The sequence below is a fragment of the Micromesistius poutassou genome (genome assembly GCF_964030765.1).
Source record: "Micromesistius poutassou genome assembly, chromosome: 10".
NCBI lineage: Eukaryota > Metazoa > Chordata > Actinopteri > Gadiformes > Gadidae > Micromesistius > Micromesistius poutassou.
This window is the reverse complement of record NC_140280.1, coordinates 15,090,122-15,111,373: the sequence shown is the minus strand read 5'-3', so window position 1 is coordinate 15,111,373 and position 21,252 is coordinate 15,090,122. Positions and strand designations below refer to the sequence as shown.

At 46.5% G+C, this 21,252-nt stretch overlaps 2 protein-coding genes across 2 annotated transcripts; both read left to right on the top strand.

Moving 5' to 3' along the window:
• kptn (kaptin (actin binding protein)) lies at positions 1–4,536 on the top strand. The gene is made up of 12 exons (XM_084474593.1): positions 1–321; positions 460–542; positions 636–720; positions 881–935; positions 1,147–1,225; positions 1,314–1,387; positions 1,825–1,931; positions 2,310–2,411; positions 2,855–2,918; positions 3,277–3,412; positions 3,569–3,745; positions 4,075–4,536. The coding sequence occupies exons 1-12, from the start codon at positions 111–113 to the stop codon at positions 4,207–4,209; spliced, it is 1,308 nt and encodes a 435-aa protein (XP_084330719.1). The 5' UTR covers positions 1–110; the 3' UTR covers positions 4,210–4,536.
• An 829-nt stretch (positions 4,537–5,365) lies between these two features.
• LOC311354205 (RNA-binding protein Nova-1-like) lies at positions 5,366–20,665 on the top strand (the record flags this gene model as incomplete). Its single annotated transcript, XM_084474003.1, has 4 exons — positions 5,366–5,528; positions 13,443–13,586; positions 18,968–19,134; positions 19,649–20,665. The coding sequence occupies 4 exons, from the start codon at positions 5,366–5,368 to the stop codon at positions 20,663–20,665; spliced, it is 1,491 nt and encodes a 496-aa protein (XP_084330129.1).
• Between the last annotated feature and the right edge of the window lie 587 nt (positions 20,666–21,252).

Below are 21,252 nucleotides of genomic sequence, written 5' to 3'. Positions count from 1 at the left end.
CTGCATGTACTGTTATAGACGCTCACGATTCATGTTTTTATATTTACAATTTGCAGGTTATGAAAAAAAAGTATTAAATCTTAACATGCCGTCGTGAAATATTCCCGAGGATGCAACCTGAAGAGAAGGACGCGTTTCCTTTTGTCGAGGATAGCTTTTCACGTTTTCCTTCGCAAAGTAATATATATGGACTATGTCAGGCTGGAGAGCAAGAGCTGCTGGCTGCAACCCTCAAAGGCAAAGTGGTGTGCTTCAGGTATCAAGAACTCCAACAAAAAATACGACCTGTTGCCAAAGAGGTACAGTTCACGTACATCCCAGGTGAGCACGCACAAATGGAACACTTTGCACACTTTATCAACTCGAAGACTGTTTAGGCTCCCAGAAGACATGGGCTAGCACTAAATGGACACGGCATGACTTTGTGAAACGCGTATATCTGCCTCTTCGTTGTCTTAGTTGATGCCGAGATTGTATCAATCGATGCCTTCAACAAATCTGCACCAAACAGAGGGCTGGTTGTAGGGATCACGTTTATAAAGGTATTTTGATTTCAAAGTGTGCCATATACCGTTGTGATGATGTGGAATTGTGTCAATCTCTAGTCCGTCACTGTTCATTTCAATGTGCATCAGGACTCCGGTGACAAAGCCACTCCGTTCCTGAATATCTACTGTGACTATGAACCTGGCTCCGAGTTCAACCTGGAGTCCATCGCACGTGAGTCTAACTGTTCTATGTTTTTATAATGTCCATTATGTTCTCTCATCTATTCTCATCCATCATCTATTATAATGTCCATTCACTCATCTAATCCACCAAATCATCACCGATCTTATCTACCTGTGATTACTGACGTTCTTCTCCATTACCCGAATAGAGAGTTGCCTTAATCTGGAGTTGCAGTTTACTCCTTTCCAACTCTACCACACAGAGTAAGTTGATTAACACAGGATTGGTTGACCAACTTCTTTCCAAAATGGTGATGCATCATTATCACAGATGCTAAATATTTGAGAAAATAACCTCATGACCTTTACATTTTGCTCTCAGGTCATCGTGTGAACGTAGAAACAGAAGGGCAGGCTTAATGTGTTTATCAGTCGATTTCTATCAAATGTTCAACGTCTATAATTCAATCTTTAGGGTCCATTGTGAAGGAGGAGGACGTGAGACAGTGTTTCTGCTTAGCGGCCACGACCAGAGCATACACCTTTACAAAGAGGTCAGAAACCGAGCTTGTGTGCGTTCGCCTGTTGATCTTTTTCAAAGTAGTATTACTAAGCTGACCGCAGACCTCCTGTGTCCACCAGAATGCGTCCCTCCACCAGTTTGAGGAGCAGCCAGTGGAGAGGCTCTTTCCAGAGCTACAGGAGCTGCCCAGCAAGTTAGTCTGCCTCCCAGCACTTCCTTTTAATGCCTCCCGGAATATGGTTAGTTGTGGATTTATTAATAAAGGCATGTCTGATATGAACAACAAATAAATAAAAAAAAGGTTCTCATTTCAAACAGCAAACTGTGTAATCATGCACAGCAGGTTGAAAGTTACGATTTTTTTTTCACTTTTTCTCACCTAACCCATAATACAATTCAGACTTATTTACAGTGGAGTGGGTAATGGATATAATATAATAATATAAAGATAATTGGGTTTTGTTATTGACATATTATAACTGTACTTTCAGTTCAAAAAACTTCCTCAGGAGAGGGCTACCTTTGCTAAGCCAGCATTGTGTCCACAGCACGAAGTGACCAGGTACTGGTCGAATCAAGCACAACATAAACCACTCAAGTTCACTCTCTCTGGTTGCACCCCACCATTAGTGTCCTGTGGCTGGACATGCTGAGTGTGCCCGGGGGCCGGAGATTCTCCACCTACGGTTGTCAGAATGGCTGCATTGGACTGGCGCTGGTGGACCAGAGCAAGCCAGGTGAGATGGGACTGTGGTAGGTTGGCAGGTGGGATGTGAGAAAAGGATAGGGGCTTTAGGCCAAGATTCATGGTGCAGTCTACACTTGGGTCTAAATAAATGATGCATCATAATTCATGTGAACATGAGAGGAAAAAGGTTTCAGATAACGTAATATGGCAATGCTGATCTCTTAGAGTATTTTTTAAGTTATTTTATTTAAAGTTAAAAATAACTATAGAATATAGACCATATAACAAGGCCAATTTATAGGATTATCAAATACCAAACAAGTTGCATGTAAAGGCTCCATTCCTTCAAAAACTCCCTTCACGTACTGAAAATGTGTTTTTTTGTGTGCTTCTTTTTCGGCTGTGTTGCCATTAATTTCTGTATCAGAGGTGTTGCAGAGTTGGCGGGTGCTACAGGACAGCCCTATATCCACAGTTCTTCTGTTCTCTCTGAGCAGTGACTCCCCCAGCACCACAGCAGAGGTGAAAGGTAGCTGATTCCTCTTACACAACGATAACACCTCAATGCTAGATTGTGTAGTGGCTAAAGGGAAGCTACTGGGTATGATACAAAAGGTCTGCAGCCTTCCTGTAGTCATTCTGGATGCTTCCTGCGTGGCCCAACCCCTCCCTAAAGGCTTAGTTCCCCTCCCTTAGGCATAGTTATTGCATCCACCGTAAGGGCCTGACGTGCGCCTCCCAAAAATTGTAACCTTGTGTCGAGGCGACGCAGCAGCAAGGGCTGTGATTGGTCCGCTCACTAAAACCTGACAACAGGTTCACTGCTTCTTTCTTGAAGGCAATAATTATTGCCTTCAAGAAATGCTTTGTTTTAAATGGATTCCCTTAGTATGTTCATTCAACCATATGTCCTAAAATGTATCTTTTTAAATAAACAGCATTTGGGAAAGATAAATGGTGTTTGTTTTACAGGCGAAGAAATGGGTAGTTACAATCTTCTGGTAACCAGCACTATAGAGACGGCTATTGTCTACAGGTAAGCATCAGTCGTATATATGGTATTCATTGTGGATATATACCCTTTAGTTGCATAAAGGTAAAAGCACACAATTGAATAAAAGAGAGGTAAAAATGATGCCAGCGAGAAACAAGATACAACTGTTTTAAATATTGCTTTTCTAAACAGGTGTTTGTGAATTAATTGATTTTTGTATAACTATTATTGTGTAATCCACTGCATTGTTCCTCCATTGTGCAATAGTTTTTTTGTTTTAATCCTCCTATGCTTGACCTGGAGGGGTCCCCATGGCAACCCGAGAGTGTCCACTGCTCAAACACAGACTTACACACTTTCTCACAGAGGCATATGCTGTTTTGTGGTGTGTTATTACCAGAGATATCCAGGAGCACGGTATGTCCCACCCAGTGTTCCTCCTGGAAAGCGACCAATGGGATGCCGTGCTCTGTGCCATGGTCGTTGACCTGGATTTTGACGGGCAGAAGGAAGTGCTGATTGGAACCTATGGGCAGGTCCGTGGGGGGAGGGGCCTCTTGAGAGCTATCACCTGAAAATGATTTTGACGAATTGTACCTCTCGGTTTTAACAATGAAATATGAGTTCATCGTAATAGAAATGGATGCCATACTAATTATGCTTTTCTGTTTTTTTTTTCTTCTTCCAAACAGGAATTACTTTGCTATAAATTCCAGGAGCAGCTACACAGTGGGTCTGAAAGGCTGTTTCAAATGGTGTGGAGGCGGAGCTTCAAGAGCCCAGTGCTATCCATTACGTACTCAGACCTGACCGGGGACGGGCTAAAAGAGCTGGCTATTCTCACACTGAAGGGACTGCACATTATGCAGGTTTGTAACGACCACTTAAAACAAACACCACTTGTCTACAATTAAATTCCAAGGCAGTGTTTTGGCAAGGTTGAGCTGAACGATTCTTGGTTTGAATCCCAATATCCACACGGCCTACCTGTAGGCATCCTTGAGCAAGGTATATATGAAAAAGCTTTTAGTATAAAAGCGTCAGCTAGAGGATTTAGGACTACCCAAATGGAATCCAATGTGTTATTCCTAAATTCAACTTTTTGTAAAACTTTTTAATATTTTCAGACATTTGAAGTCCGAAAGTCCCCCTTTTGAAATACTGTTCATAACACTTTATCTCCCTCTTTGTTACCCAGCATTCCCTCTCCAGCACTGCTGATTTGGTCCTCCAGAGACTCTCCAGAAGGCTGCCCATGCTGACTGCTGGCTCTGAGTTGTCCTCGGGTCAAGACAACCAGGATAAGGCAGACACAGTCAGGGCACCGGAGTAGACTTGCCAACCTCCACCACCACCACCGCCATGAAATAACAGATTACGACAATCTCCTTGGCCTAGTCCACAGTCAACATTTGCAATTTTGGGCTATTTTATGATGAAGCTAAAGAAATAAGTTAATTAACTTTTTGTTTTGATTAGTTACAACTTTTAGGAATGTTTTGGCAAACCAAAATATTTGCCTTGTAGGCTATCTTAAAGTAGCCCACATGAACACATACTGTATTGATATATTGCTTGATTGTAAATTATAAATAAAACTGCACATAATGTGGCAGAACCTTCAACTCCTCATCCAGGTGCCTAACCCATATCTGCCTCTTATTTGTATTCACTGCATTGCTTTTGATTGAAACTTAATCCAAAAAAATCACATATACATTAATAAATTGATGTTACTTCAATAGTATTTGTTTATTCTACCTCAAATGTATTGCGTTTAATAAACTGGACAGTATAACTTGCCTGTGCCATTGTGACTACTGTAGCAGATTTAATTGACATATCATTCAAACCCCATGACATTTTTGGGGCTGATGAAGACGTTTTATATGTGCGTTGATTACAGGAGATGTCCTCGTTCGCCTGCCAGTGGCACTGTGGTCCGCTCATGTTCGTTAGAAGAGATCGCTCTCTTGCACTACAAAGGCAACAATAACAACAGCTGCACTACTTATCAGATACCGACCCGGGACTTAAGAACACTGTACGGAAGATGGCGAGGACATAAAAAAAATATTTATCCCACATCTTTTTCTGCGGTAATATAATATATTGCGAGTTCGCCATGGGGACAGTCCAGCGTTGACTTGCAGCAGGACGTTGACGTGCTGAATTGGCGGAGGAGATCCTGTCTTTAAAGTAAAGTGTAGTGCGCGCGCTAATGAATTCATTTCCCTCAATGGGTTTTTATATTTAGCTTTAGCGCCGAGCTCCTGGCAGCACGACCGCGGCCACCGCCGACTGTCTCGTCCGTCGTTCGCGGTTGATAACATTTGAAGGGGGAAAACAAAACGGTCCAAACTTGCCGTTGTTATCGAGAAAACTCGCCCTTTTTTTCTCCTCGCTGCGCTTTTTTTTTACATGCTGAGGGGGCCGTGGACCCGCACACTTTTTCCTGTTTAAATATATATCAGCGTTAACGGCTCGGAATGATGATGGCCGGTGGAGCCGTGGAACATAACGGGATATTTTCAAATGCCAACCTTCACGAACAACCGACCCACATGGAGTCTGAGCTGCCAGACTCCCGAAAACGGTCGCTGGAAACTCCGGCTGAGGAGGCTGGTTGTACCAAACGCACCAACACAGGAGGTAAGAGAGACATGAGTCACCCCATCGACACCCTGTCGACACGTCGGCTGAGGCCCGCACATCACACGGTATGCGTCGTAAGGGGTCTCTTTGTGGACACTTGGGAGACTATTTTTAACTCGCTCATCGGCCACAGGCCGAGATGACACAGTGAACAGTGCGGTCCGTAGGCAAGTGTTGTAGTATAACACCTGTCCGTTTTCAGAGTTACACTGATTCGTGCAGCCTCTCCGCTTGGTGTTGACTTGAACCTAGTTTATGACTGCATGGTGAACACTGAGGTCAGCTATGGACATGAACCCCGGTCACACTGCAGCTCCACATCTGGATATATTTCATTGAATGGAAACGTGAGGGGTGTAACGTTAGGGAGGTGAGAAAGTTTCACATAAGTCCCAGCAGAATTATTCTGACTACGGGCCACGACAACAGACCTTTCCACTGGCTCAACCATAAACATTTTACTATGTGGTTTCCAAAAAGTAAATGCCTTTCAAAATATCGAGATTGAATTGACTGTAGTCCTACTGTTGGTTTGGATGTTTTGGAACACAGAACAGCATTAATTAGTCCAACTCTTATATAATAAGCTCATGCAGGCTACTATAACTATTGTCCTTGGTTACTGCTGCCTCGGGCTGTAATATTGGACACATGTTGAAAAACAATAAACATTGTATTTTAAGATTACATACAATTTGACGTAGGCCTACAATTAACATAAATCTCAGGCCACTATTTCAGCTCTATGAAAGGATACATAGACTAAAGGGACCTTAGCTGTTAGTAGACCCCTTTAGTAGACCTGCATCGGGCCTGACCTTCCAAGCAAATCATTTGAAATATGTGGGATGTTGAACCCTCCCTTTTGACAATCATGACAGCACAGGTTTAATTGTATACAGTTAATTTGTGTTCAAGGCGTATTATATGCAAATTGATTAACTTGAGAATCAAGTTGGCATAAGACACCCACGAAAGTAGGAGTAAATTGAAATGTAGAGCTATTCCTGATGGGATATTGCTACACGTCATGATGCTTCATCATAGCCAAATAGAGCATGTTGTACTGCCAACACACCGCCTTAAGACCAACAGAAGTCCTGCTAGTGACTGCACATTCCACACCTACAACATGGCTATCATTCATCAGTAGCAACAAGGCTTGTAATCCGAGTGTGGTAGCTTGGGTAAGGGTCAACACATTAGTAGCATGTTTATCCATATCCATGTTTCACCTTCACCGGTCATTTTGAACTGCACAGTACCCATGGGGAGCTCATCTTAAATGAGTGGTGTGTTATCTGTCATGGAGCATAGACATGGCCATTTCTTCCACAGATGGTATGTTCAATTTGTCTGTCTGTGCATCCCACATGTACACGGCTATCAGATTGTAGGCTAGTCAACGTTGGTGGCTTCCAACCAATGGTGTTTCTGTGTGCAGGTTAGCACGTGGCCATCACATTTAATGGTTAGGACAAGATGTGGTTACATATGTTCTATGTAATCTCAAAGGACTATTATAACTCCTATAATAATCTTTTAGATTATGCTTGTGCTGTTGCTTGTTCCCCGTTTGCGACTTCACCTTCGCAACCAAGAATGAAAACATACTGAGAAGCCTCTTATTTTAATGGACTGAAAATTGATTTAAAATGGATGATTCAACCTGATACACTCCAATATGCTATAGGCCAGTCGTGATGAACAGAAGGCGCAGACATTTTGATTGGAAAAAGAGGCACTATATTGTACTGGTGGGGTCCTTAAAATAACTCCAAAACTCTCCATATTTCTTCACAATGAATTGTAGTGGGGAGGGGCTGGAAGCAATATTGACTAGTATAATTTTTAAATCACTAGAGGATACCATTTTGTTCTCAGGGGTAAATATTTTCCAGATGGCTACGAAAACAAGACATTGCTGTTTGGTGCAAAATCCTTAGTGAATCAACGTAGGATAAAATCCTTTCCATACTTATACAGGCTCAATACCGATGTTAGCTTATTGTTCCATGTCGTTTTAACCAATTTGGGAAAATACGACTGGCACAATGTTTATTAAGATTGATGTTAATAATGCAAAAAGATCATGTAAGATATGGAAAACTCATATTTTAAATGTCATGCAGCCTTGTACAGGTTTACACTCAATACCACAATCCAATCCAAATGAATCCCATCCGCATTTATTTTGTATTACTAAACTAATAATGTTGGCTGTGAGTGGTTCACTTGTAACATTGCTTTGTTCTTTCAGCACCACTCGTGTATATTAGCTGAACCAGTGTGGCTGATGTGGCTTTTGTTTTTAAGCATCACAAAGGAAGAGCCCAGAAACCAACCATGGCAACCATGTCTTTACACCCTCCCCCCCACCACCCCCCTCCCCACAAAAATGCAATTGAAGAACTGCCCGCTGTTCATATACATAGAGAGGCTATTACAAATACACAGCACCAGGGTGTGTGTTACGTTGTCATAAATATGATCAAATTAACCTCACATCACCAACCCTCACTCAATGTTTCATAGGTTTGTATAACCTAGCGCCTGCCGAGAGGTAAATAGCCTAGCTAATACGCACCCTTCCCTTTAATCAGCAAACCCTTGACTGTGTCTGATATTGATCTCCATATTCGGACTGAATTGATCATTAACATGACCGCAGATACAACAAAAGAGGGGATAGTAGGCTTGTGCTTTTTCCAAGCGAGAGCCTCTGCACATGGATTCCAGGTTCGACAGACAATTAATCCACAATAGACATGGTATGGGGTGGGGGAAATTACACTCCTATCAGCTGCCCTGTTCTCTCTTCTAAATGAACATCCCGCATATTTTTTTTGCTCCCGTTTTCTAATTTAACCTGTAATTAACTAGCAGATGTGAGTGCATGACGTTGGCAAAGCGTCTTCCTCCAGAAAGGTCGTGTCACCAAAAGGATTTAGTATGATCCCGTAATGTTGCTAATGGGAAGGTTGGCACGGACATGGGAGCTGTTGTTTGAATTCATTTATTTTATTATTTATCTTTTATTTTTTTGGGGGGGAGAAGGACACAGGTGCCCTTGCAGAGTGCCGTGACGTGAGCGGACTGTGAATTTGCCAGGTGGCGTCGAGAGAGATGGATAGAGAGAGAAAGAGAGAGAGAGAGATATAGAGGGGGAGAAAGAGGGGAGATGGAGAGGGGAGAAGGAAAGGGGGAGAGAGAGATGAAGACAGAGGGAATCTGAAATCAAAGCAGAGATGGATAGACAATAAAGGGGAGCAGTCTTCACAGTGCCGGCTGTGTCCGTAAAGCCGGCGGATGTTTCAATCAATAAGATAAGCGTTATTGTTGAATTATCAAGGAGGCGTAGCCCCCCCCCCCCCCCACACACACACACACACACACACAACCCGCCACCATAAAAAAAACATGTGGGGCCACGATCACAGTCCTTGAGTTGAATAGAAAAAAATGCACTTGTTTAAAAAACGAGTCCCATTTTAAGAGCCCCCACCCACCAAGCAAAAGCATTCGTACAGGGTACGGACCCCCGGCGTACCGACATGCCCATTGCACCATTCGCATTACACTTATACCATTCACCGAGGATACTTCCAGTTCCCGCCGTAAGATTTATAGGCGTAGTGATTGGCTTCATCACCCCCCACCCTCTCCCCCCACACCCCACCCGGTCCACCCCACCCCCTCCCACTCCCACCATTCTGCGGCACTGCCATTTGCAATGGTTGATGAGCCCCTCCGCCCCGCTCAAACATGGCCGTCTCAGGGATTTGGGATGGGGGGTTGGTGGGGGAAAAAAAAAAAAAGAGGAAAGAAAGAGGGTTGGCGGGGGCGGGGTCGGGGGGGCTCGGGGGGTGGGGGGGGGGGGGGGGGGGCGGGGGGGCGTAACACACACACACGCACACATACACACACACACACTCTCTCTCAGACCGGCGCTATGTCGGCGTCATCGGCGGCTTATGAGATCCACGCGACTGAAGGTCACTCAAGACGCGCTCGCCACTCCACCCAACGGCTCCCGCGACCACCTCACCTTTGTCACTTTCCACAAATAAAAGTGTGCATGTGAAGGGGTGAGAGAAAGGGGGGGGGGGACTGAATGGGCCGCCATACTTTATAGTGCTGCGTCAAAAGAGGCGGAGCACAGGGAGGGAGAAAATGTATTCTTTTTTTGGTACCGGCATCGGAGGGGGGCGGGTCCATGACGTGCTGTGGGGTTGGTTGGGTGGGGGGGGAGCAGGCTGCTGATTGGGCCAGGCAGGCGTCAGTTGCGCCGCGCTGCCGCAGACGGACAGGCCACTCGATGAATATGGATGAGAGCAAGTGAAAAGGGTGATGCGGCAGGGAAGACCCCCCCTCCCTGCCATCACCACCACCACCACCACCGCCGCCCGCTCCTCCTCCTCCTCCTCCTCCTCCTCCTCCTCCTCCTCTGCCTTCAAACCGATGCAGCTCGAACAATGCGTGCCGTCTTTCACTGAGAAACACTCTGCATTACCATTTTCTCAGACAATTGAGGCTCTGGCCAGCTGCAGGCATGGCTTGGATGTCACGGTGAAACCTATTTCTTTTTTTCTTTTTTGTTTTGTTTTATTGTTTTCTCGCGCCCGCTGATGTATTGAGAATCCCGTCGAAAATACAACAAAAAAAAAACGGGTTGACTGGTCGCATTCCTCAACACCACCGTTGCACCTATGCCTGGTCTAACGCTAAGGAAAGCTTTAGTGATCGTACTCCGGCATTGATGGCCATCTGACAGAGAGAGGCACCGAAACAGCAGATCTCAGAATGGGTAAGAGTCAAACCACCTCTTTATTCTACTCGTTTTCATCTCTTTCTTGATTTCGTAATACATTTTTTTTTTGGGGGGGGGTTAAGGGGGGGTGGGGGAGATAAGGGGGGGGGGGTGGTGGTGTGGTGATATGACTTGTTGAATTGATCCGGTTGTGCTAAACTACTTCTGCAAAAAAAAGAAAATCAGCGTTGCCAGTTCGCCGCAGTTCAATTTGTTTCATTTAAATTGCTCATTTTTGGGCTACCGTCCTTGCCGTCCGTCAGCGGCAGGTTGGCCTATTGAAATGCATAGTGGGTACTTGGAGGGGTTATAGTGGGGAGGAGGGAGGACAGTCACAAGGCATTTCCTCCTGACCCACCCCCCTCTGGTGACTTAACTAAACACGTTTGGCTCAGTGTCCGTGTCCCTTTTCTCCCTCTCTCCCACCACTCTCTCCCACTCTTTCTCTTCCGAGCCTTGGCTGCAAGGGTTTGTTGCTTCGGGGGTGGGTGGGTGGTGGTAGTGGGGGGGGGCGGGGGGTGTACTGGGACTGCCAAACCCGGCAGGCGTTTGTCGTCCCCAGTGGGCCCACACTACTGCTCCCCTTCTCCCCACTTCTCCCCGCTCCCTGGCGGGTTTTGCAGCAACAGATTGTCATGTTTACTCTGTTACATGACACCATTAAAACCTGTTACTGTGATTTCCGAACACAAGGAGGGAATTCATTATTGACTAATGGCAGCGGGAACGGCTGCAGGCTGGGTGACGGAGGTTGGCCCCGAGTGGCTTGCCGTGGCCGTCGGGGTTCTGGCTCCCCTGGCCGGAGACGGAGGGGAAAGTTACGCAGTGGGTCGTAGGTGTCGTCAACAACAGGTCTAGCTCCTACGCTGGAGATAGTTCCACAATGCACCACAGAATCATCTGGGCAGCCTTGCTGGCCAAAGAAAGGGACCTTTCGACAAAGAATTTCCATTGATCACCTTAGTCCATCGCCGATTTCTCACCAAGGTCATCTTTATTGGCATTCATTGCCAGTAAAACGGACAGCTGACTTCCACGTAGGGCAGATGTGTGCAGAAAGAGGCATCAAATAAACCCACTAGTAGCGTGACGCCCAATCATTTACAAAAAAAATGATGGGTTATTGTCAATTGTTGGCAGACATACGCAAGCGATTAAATAGATCTCTTTTAACGTACACTCTCGCATGCATGAGTCCGCTCAATGGCTTTCATGGGTAAACATATTAGCGAGCACCTGTGAATGTATCTTGGTGATTGTAAACGGTTCAGCAGACATCATGCATAGAGAAAGATGGAGATGGACGAAGACCGAATGCAACGCGAGGGGCATATTAATGGGAGCGGGCGAGCACAGCGTACATATCGGCTGTGAAATGCTTCGATGTCACAGTGTCATGTTCATTATGATCTGAAACTAATGAGTGCATTACAGAGGCAACAAGTCAGCAGCCCAGGGTTCTCCAACCTCTGTCCATCCGTCTTCACACACACACACACACACACACACTCACGCACACGCATCACCCCCCCACCACAAAATGAGAGATGGCACGCAGTGGAATGGTCACAGACCTTGTGCCATTGACATTCTCCATCAAAAAATAAAATGAACTGTTGTATGAGCGTTGTCGGTGTGTGAATGCGCAGCTGGTCGTGTACATGTGTTCCGTAGTGGAGTGATGTCATCCTCTCAAGGCAGCGAGGGGGGAAAAAAGGGTCTGGACATGACGTCATTGCAATCGGAGCATTGCAAGCAGAGGTCAAGAATTGGCAGCGAGAGGCACCCCGCTCCCAGTGCCTTATAACGTCGTGGTGCCCCTTTTGAAGTGTGTCAATCGTGCACACTCTTCATTGCATGTGTTTGGTGAGGAGTCACCGTGGCTGAAAAAAGGGGGCCGAACGCTCTCCATCCCTTCTCGTCATCCCCGTCTCGGTGTGTTTGCGCGATGACTGCTAAGTCAGAGTCCATGCACGGCGTGTGGCTGATTGCTTCTTTCATTATCAGTGCGCTAATTGTGGATGGGGAATTCTGTGGACGCACTTCTCACCCCGCTGATTAAAGTCTTGATTAGTGGCGGAAAAAGGCAAGAAAGGGGTATTGTTTTAATTGTAGCATCTCTGTCCTGTTCTGTTTTGGATCTTTTTTAAGTTTCATCAATCACTGGCTGGCTTGAGCCTATGTAAGCCACTGAAGTGGTTTCCAAAATGGAGGAGATTGAGGCGGTGTTGGCAGTGTACCCTCGGAACAAATCTGAGGGATTGTATCCCATATGCTTTCATCACTTCCTCTCATTACTCTGGATCACGCCGTATTGGCTCCCACAACGCACAGCGTAGATATCGGTTGTGTGTGCGCGTGTGTGTGTGTGTGTGTATTGTATCGCGTTGTCCAGAACCCTGTCTGCGTTTGTTTGTGTGTGTGTGCGTGTGCGTGTGCGTGTGTGTGTGCGTGTGCGTGTATGTGTGTGCGTGTGCATGTGTGCGTATGTCTGTGTAACAATGCCCAGGTATATAGCTTGTTTAATTTGTATTAAGTGAGTATGAGTCCTAAACAAGCTTCTCTGTGATTATCGTGGAATGCTACAGGACTCTAAACAAGGTTTTGTACTGACCTTTTTGGTTTCCATACAGCAGGTTTTCAGAGGTGGCTGAAAACTTGAAAACAGTTAAATTTAGTCCTCTGCAAAACTGGAAAGGAGGTCATCTTTTACTCCACTGGAAATCTGGGACAGAACATAGAGCATGCCACCAATCTCTGATTATAGCGATGTGGTTCTGATTATGTGGTACTGAAGGTCACCAAGAATCTCACTTTATGACAGCCTACTCAAGGAACCGAGTCTAAAACAACATCACAACAACATCAACAACCAGACGACTTGTATTACACCAAAAAGCCTCATGTTACCATATCACAATTTTTACATGCTTCTTTTGGAAGGCCTATATTGATAAGAACCACTCTAACGTATTTGTGTATGTGTGTTTGTGTTTGTGTGTGTGTGTGTGTGTGTGTGTGTGTGTGTGTGTGTGTGTGTGCGTGCGCGCGCGCGCGTGTGTGTGTGTGTGTGTGTGCACCTCTATTTCCCCATCCCTCAGAGGAGGGTGAGTACTTCCTGAAGGTTCTGATCCCCAGCTATGCAGCCGGCTCTATAATTGGCAAGGGCGGCCAGACCATCGTACAACTGCAGAAAGAGACGGGCGCCACCATCAAGTTGTCCAAATCCAAAGACTTCTACCCAGGTAGGCACTCGCATTCAGTCACCAGCGACATCACTGTTTGGACGCCATTCAAACATATGTGGTCTACTGTGTATCGACCAACATGGGGCAGCGATTGGAAATGACGCCATGCAGTGCTGCTATGTTTGTTCGAACGACCGTAAAACACAACATAGGTCGCACATTCTTATCGGGTAACACGTGTAAGTGAATACTGTGTCAGATGCAATTCAACCCTGAAGGTAATTTGGTTAAATTTGCCGGTATGTGGGTGTGTGTGTGTGTAGCAGGTCAGCTGCTGGTGCACGGGTCAGTATTTATCGTGGAGCTATTTTGATCTGTTTAAACTGTTGCAGAACAACATAATGCACACAAAAGCAAAAAAAATAGTAGCCGCCATTTTATTGAATTGAGAGCGGTCGCAGTGAAAAAAACAACAAGCTCACAAGCAGAAGACATACTGACCGCATGAGTCATGGACATTCCATGTTTCTGCTCCCTAGAGTCAGACATTCTAGGAAGCAGAAACATGGAAAGGGATGGGAATCCGGTCCAGCCTCTACTGTACGTAGGGCTGGACCCACCCACTGCCGAGCGCCCCAGCCCAGGAACAGAAACGCCCCGGTCTTGTAGGGAAGGTCTGTGTGTGTTTGTCCTTCATGCCTCAGAGGACACCTCAACCTGCTGAGCATTAATAGGAGCTGAGAGTCGGTTGATTAGGTCCAGATGTCTTCTGTGATAACTGATGAAGCCAAATACTTCCTGTTTTAAAAATAGATGCACAGTGCATTTTGTTATAGTTTTTCACTGCAGGGAAATTGGTCACTGTAAAGTGTTACTACAGTGAAACGCACATACCAGAGATGTTTATGCTTTTCCTTTTTTTAATACCAGGATTTATAGTCGATGGAATGTGGAAGGCATGAAATACTTCTATCAAATGATCAAATCCATCTGATATCATTGCACAACACATGGGATCGTATGAATCTCTAGTGGAGCTATACTAGCTCCACTCTGTTTAATACTCAATTATTTTTTATTATTTAAAATTTTGTTAGTAGAAAATAAATATTGCTTGGCAAAAACAACTTGCCTTTTATTTTTATTATAGAGCGTTACGTGTGAAATACTGCATTTTACTTGGCGATGCATCGCGCCGCAGTTCCAGATGGGGGAGAAATAGGATGGACAAGCGTGTGCGTGCGTCCACGCATTTCTTGCCCAGTCGCCTTTGTGTTTGCCTCCATTGGAAATAAGCTAGCCTTGAAAGAGACTACGCTTGTGTACAGCTATGTCTTGGGGGAAAAAAAAAAAGAAGAAAATATAATAATTGTTACTTTGGTTGGCATGGGAACCAATGAAAGGAGTTACATGTATTCTTGATTCTGCTTTTAGTCTGTAGTCAACACCTGCTCTCCCCATCCCCCTACTCATTACTGTGATGAGTGAGAAGAGGAGTTTAGAGAGAGAGCGAGAGAGAGAGAGAGAGAGGGGTGCTGGCAAGCTTTTGATTGGACGCTGTCCTGGCCCACCAAGTAAAGTGACCACTACCATACACTGCACAATGGTTTCTCTACAGGGCCTCTTACAATGGCGTCAATGTAGGCTACCACTTAAAAAAAACAAAAAAGAAACCACTGAACTTAACGCAGGCCGCCCCAGCTGTATGGAGCACACCATCGGGACGATTCACGACCTATTCGCATTTCTTCTCATTTGACATAATCAATTATTTTGCCCTTTGTGCCGGCTAACGTGCCACGCTAATGCCATTACACTTAGGTCATGCCCTCAGCTGTTTTCGAGGGGGGATATATGGCTTAGGAAGATTTATCCCAGAGCTCGCGCAAATGCCGCTATCGTTCCCGACAATCGAATGAGCTGGAGGAGACAACACAATAGATACTGCCTTTCTTTCACTCGCATGCCATGCTGCGGTGACTCCACTCTTTCTGGGATCCCTCCCCTGGACATGAGAAGAAAGAGAATAGAGCGAGAGCCCGGTGAATTCAAAGGGTTTTTCTTTGATGGGAGCTGTGCAAACCGCTGGGCCCTGCTGTTACAGACAGAGATGGATGGCAGGAGATAGTGAAGGGTGTGGATGATGCATGATTATTTTGTAAGGTGTGTGTGTCTGTGTGTGTCGTGTGTGTGTGTGTGTGTGTGTGTGTGTGTGTGTCGTGTGTCGTGTGTGTGTGTGTGTGTGTGTCGTTTCTGTGTGTCTGTGTGTGTCGTGTGTGTGTGTGTCTGTCGTGTGTCTGTGTGTGTGTGTGTGTGTGTGTGTGTGTGTGTGTGTGTGTGTGTGTCTGTGTCGTTTCTGTGTGTGTGTGTGTGTGTCTGTGTGTGTCGTTTCTGTGTGTCTGTGTGTCGTGTGTGTGTGTGTGTGTGTGTGTGTGTGTTGGGGGCGGAGCTGCTGGAGGGGTAGTTTAGAGGGGAGGGGGTTTTAGGCCCAGAAATAGCCTGCTCCAATCCCTCTCTCTGTGGACGTGACCCTGTCCCAGCTGTACTCCTGCAGCCTCAATGCTAGCCAACTTCCCCCACTCCTTCTCTGTCTTGCTCCCTTGCTCTTCTTCTTCTCACGTAAGTTTAATAGTTGTTAGAGTCGGGACCAGATGACAGAAAGACATTGTGCCCCTACCAAAAGTTTTTTAATCTGGAAGGTTGCGACATCGCATTGACGCGATTCTCCTCCGTTTCTGGCTTCACACGTGACTTACTGTTGCGATTCGATTGTCGCAACAGTTGCCTGGTGCAAATCTACCCCAGTCTGCATCGATGTGACAACATGTTTCCGCATTCAACTGCTCGTACTGTAGATTCACATTAAACCCACACACACCCACATGCGTAACTGCTCACGACCATTCACGGACGCGCACGTCTATGCATCCACATGGAATTAAAGCAGCTGCAAATAGTGCAGTGTGGATTCTTAATTTGAACAAAAAGTGCTTTGTCTGGCTTGCCATCAGCCCAGCTAGCTTTACCATCATTAGCAGTGTGTGACCTTATACTGGGAGAGCTTTGATATTATCTATGTGGCTAGAATTAAACTCATTCATAAACTCTTGTATTCAGCACAATGGGCTTTTGTTTGCTTCAAAGAAAGTGTCATATTTTACAGTGAAACGTGTTTATTATCTATTTACTGTATTATTTATTTATTTAGCATCATGGAATTTTCCAAGGTCAAATTGTGCTGACTACAATTCCCCATTCTGTCCAATTTAGCCGTGGGCTATTTACAAACCCCTCGAAGTAGCCTACATGGGAAGATTAAAAAAAACTTAATTATCCGTTAGTTTTTAACACTGCACCATCCAAAAGTCACGCTGGGCCTCCTCGTATGTACAGTACGTACGTTCTCCCATCCACCCGGGCAGACGGCACTGACATTCTGCACCATATTTCACCCGGCGCCTACAGGAAGCCAAAAACAAGTACACACACACACGCACAGCGAGCTCTACAAAATGATGAGTGCGGTGAAAAACTATGCTGTCCATCATGTCCTACCCAAACACGTCAGGCAGTAGCACAGATTGGAACCCAGCCACGTTTAGACAGCTAAAGATGGGAGATGCAGCTGAACTCACCATGGGATGCTTTGGATAGCAGAGTGCCCTGATTTACAAAATTATGAAAAAAAGTATGTATATATGGAAAATGGTATGTACTGTATGTATTATATGACATGGGGGGGTTGTGTGGAAGATGCTCTTAACTGGTGTATATTGGTTATGATGGTTCTACTAGATTAGTACATTTGTTACTGAAGTCAGTTAAAATGCAAGCAGGAACACAAACGCAAAGGGAACGACACAGTAAAACAACTTACAATAAAACATTTCTCACCGGGTGATCCTAGCCTGCTGTTTTTTTCTCTGCTCGTCAATTTAAAATTCAGATGAATAATTCCCAATTAACAAGACGTGGAGAGTTTGAATGACGTTGCGTGCCACCCGGCAGGCATGTAAGAAATCACCTAGATGAGCGCCACATTGAATCCTAGCTCAGACTGGTGACCATTAGCAGAGTTTAATGGAGAAGGCTGGGCCGTGTGGTGATGAATCACTCTGTCGACCTGGGGCTACAGCTCCACTTGAGGACGATTGGAGGTTAGGAAGGGAACCAAACGAGGAACGCACTCAAGTCTGTACCGTCGACCGGACGCAAAAACGCTGCCCTTCTGCTCAGCCGTGTGAGGGGGCAACCCCTGTCTAATCTGGGTGGCCTGAAAAAGACTGTTTAACTCATAATGTACGTTGATGTGAGTTAACAGACTGTTGTACTGTGCTTCAATTGTTAAACATGGTCAAGCAGCATTTAAATGATATTTGCTAATGCCTATTCCTTCATGAAAATGCACATACAAAATAGCTACTCAAAATGGATTGGCAACCATCTGTAAATGACATCTATGTGAGTTTTTTGGATGTTAATTTCTTGAGGAAAATCCCAGTTACAATGTGCTCTCTTTCTGTAATTTGTGTTAACAGTTTCTCATTAGCCAGCTCTGTTTGCTGTTTTTTCATCATAAGTGCGTGTGTAGTGTGTGTGTGTGTGTGTGCGTGTTTTCCCTTCTTCAGTATCCTTGCTCAATCATACATATCTAATAACAAATTCAAATAGTCTCTTGGTTCTATAAATCATTCTGTAATCAAACCGGATTTTAGTGCAAATCAAATGATGTAGTCTGCGACCCGTTAGGATTTGGCTCAATATGACTAAGCTTCGGATTGTAGCAATTGAAATGCGCATGGAGACTATCGCCAGTGCAGTGCATTACTAATGTATGGTCAACAGCCCCTTAGTTTTATAGCTGTTATAAAAAGCCGCAGAGTTGGGTGTTCAAGTGAGAGAGAGAGAGAGAAAATGAGTGCGGGAGAGAGAAAGAGAGAGTGAACGCAATAAAAAAAGGAAACGGCACACACAAGCATTTAAAAAGGGATTTGGTGTTGCATTACCTGTTACTACTACATGGCCCCCTCACCATGGTAACGGAATGCTGGAAGGGTCTTTAGCGTGGAAGACCCTACTTATAGATAGAGAATAGACAGAGAAGAGTGTGTGGTCTGCCCACTACACACTTCCACAGATCCAGAGCCCTGAATAGTTTACGTCATCAGTGGGGAATTCTTTATATCTCTGTAGCTTGCTAACCACGCATATTCTTTCTTCCTCTTTTATTTTTTTCTTCTTTTTCTTTCATGCAGCTGTTTTTCGGTTGAATGTGTGAATGGAAAAAACAAAACAAGGGGGTTGGTTTAGCAACTTGCCCTTTTTTTTAATCTAAAAATATATAAACGAAAAACCTGGGTTTTCCTTTTTGGCACGTTGCCCATCCACACTACTGGATCGGGTGGTTCTTTAACCTCTTCTTTCCCTCCCCGACGCAGGAACAACAGAGCGCGTGTGTCTGATACAGGGTACCGTGGAAGCTCTGAATGGCGTCCACAATTTCATCGCGGAGAAGGTCCGCGAGATGCCCCAGAGTGCCCAGAAGAGTGAGCCCGTGAGCATACTGCAGCCACAGACCACCGTCAACCCCGACCGCGTCAAACAGGTACAATACTCGCCCGCCGCCAACCCCGTAGCGACACACTGAAACCCCGCATGAGCTATGCGGCCTGCCCCCCCGCTCCTTGCGTGTAAATCACTCTTTTAACACCTCGAGTGAATGGCATGCCGTACGTGTCTCCGTTATGTCTAGCAGTTAATGTCCACATAGACGGATCATTAGGATGCCTTACCTGGTCCTGGCGTCTTGTGTTTATGAGTCACTAGTCTTGGTGGTGCCCTGAGGCCGTGACCCCGTAGCGTGGCAGAGGTCAGGAGAATGTAAGGCCACAGGGTTATTTTTACCCCCCAGTCTTTCATAGTTAGACATTAGCCGAGTGGCAGCTGCAGTTTAAACCCCTGGGATTAGTGAAGTGCTGAGTAAAGCCAGAGCCGCTGTAGTAAACTCAGTGAGATTCGTCTCCCCTGTCCCCTCATTGCTCCTCTTAAAAGACTCCCATCTCCTCTCCCCCTTTTTTTTTTTTGTTGTTCGATTTCAATCTCTCCGTTTCCTCCTGCAGGCTAAACTGATAGTGCCCAATAGCACAGCTGGGCTTATCATTGGCAAAGGTGGCGCGACAGTAAAAGCAGTGATGGAGCAGTCAGGGGCTTGGGTGCAGCTCTCCCAGAAGCCCGAGGGCATCAACCTGCAGGAGCGTGTGGTCACCATTAGCGGGGAGCCCGAGCAGAACCGCAAGGCCGTGGAGATCATAGTGCAGAAGATCCAGGAGGACCCCCAGAGCAGCAGCTGCCTCAACATCTCCTACTCCAACATCTCCGGCCCCGTGGCCAACTCCAACCCCACGGGCTCCCCTTACGCCAACTCCGCCGAAGTGCTGCCCAACGCAGCCGCCGCCGCCGCCACCGCCTCCAGCCTACTGGGCCAGGCCGGCCTGACGGGAATGGGCACGTTCCCGACGGCCATGTCCAGTTTCTCCGGCAACGACCTGCTGGCCATCACCTCCGCGCTCAACACCCTGGCCAGCTACGGCTACAACACCAACACCTTGGGCCTGGGCCTCAACCCGGCAGCCGCCTCCGGTGTCCTCGCCGCCGTGGCCGCCAGCGCCAACCCCGCCGCCGCCGCCGCAGCTAACCTCTTAGCCTCCTACGCTAGCGACGCCTCCGGCGGCGGACACCCGGCGGCGGGCCTGGGCGGGTTCTCGCTGGGCTCCCTGGCCGCCGCCACCGGGGCTTCCAACGGCTACCTGAACGCCTCGTCCCCGCTGATGGCGTCCTCCCTCCTGGCCGCCGAGAAGCTGGGCGACGGGGCGAAAGACGTGGTGGAGATCGCCGTGCCAGAGAACCTGGTGGGCGCCATCCTGGGGAAAGGAGGGAAGACGCTGGTGGAGTACCAGGAGCTAACGGGCGCCCGCATCCAGATCTCCAAAAAGGGAGAGTTCATCCCGGGCACGCGGAACCGTAAAGTTACCATCACAGGGTCCCCGGCCGCCACGCAGGCGGCGCAGTACCTGATCAGCCAGAGGATCACGTACGAGCAGGGCGTGCGCGCCACCAACCCACAGAAGGTGGGCTAAAATTGAAAAAAAAAAAAAGGAGAAGAGGATAGAAAAAGGAATGATGAAGGTGGAAGGAAGTCGAGAGGGTCACTGATGGGGGAGGGGGAGGTAAGAAAAAAAGAAAAAGAAAAAATAACGAAACGCCCAAATATCTGTTCAATATTTCGGTTTCAATCGAGGGAATCGCAGAAGGAGGAGGCGGGGCGGGGGGGGGAGACAACCAAGATAAATGTGTGTGATATGTGAATGTGTTTTTAGGAGTGACGTCCTGATGTTTTTTAAAAGAGTCTGTCGAGTCCTTTTGACGACGGTGATCAGAGTAATGCTGAACTGGTCCACTGCCAAGCTGCAGATTCAACGGCTGAGCCTCCAGTTTTCACCCTTCCTCCAAAACCTTCGAGCTGTTTTTATTTTGTATCTTTCTTTTTCTTCTTTTGTTTTGTTTTTGTCGGGGTTTGATTTCAGATCTTTAGCCGTGAACCCCTAGGCTTCCGGTGAGTGGAGCGCGCCAGACGAAGGGCCGGTCGGCTTGTGAAGCGGGCCGGCCCACCTCGCTCTCTGTAGACAGTGGCGTAACGGCATTGTTTACCAGGGGGACCAGGTTC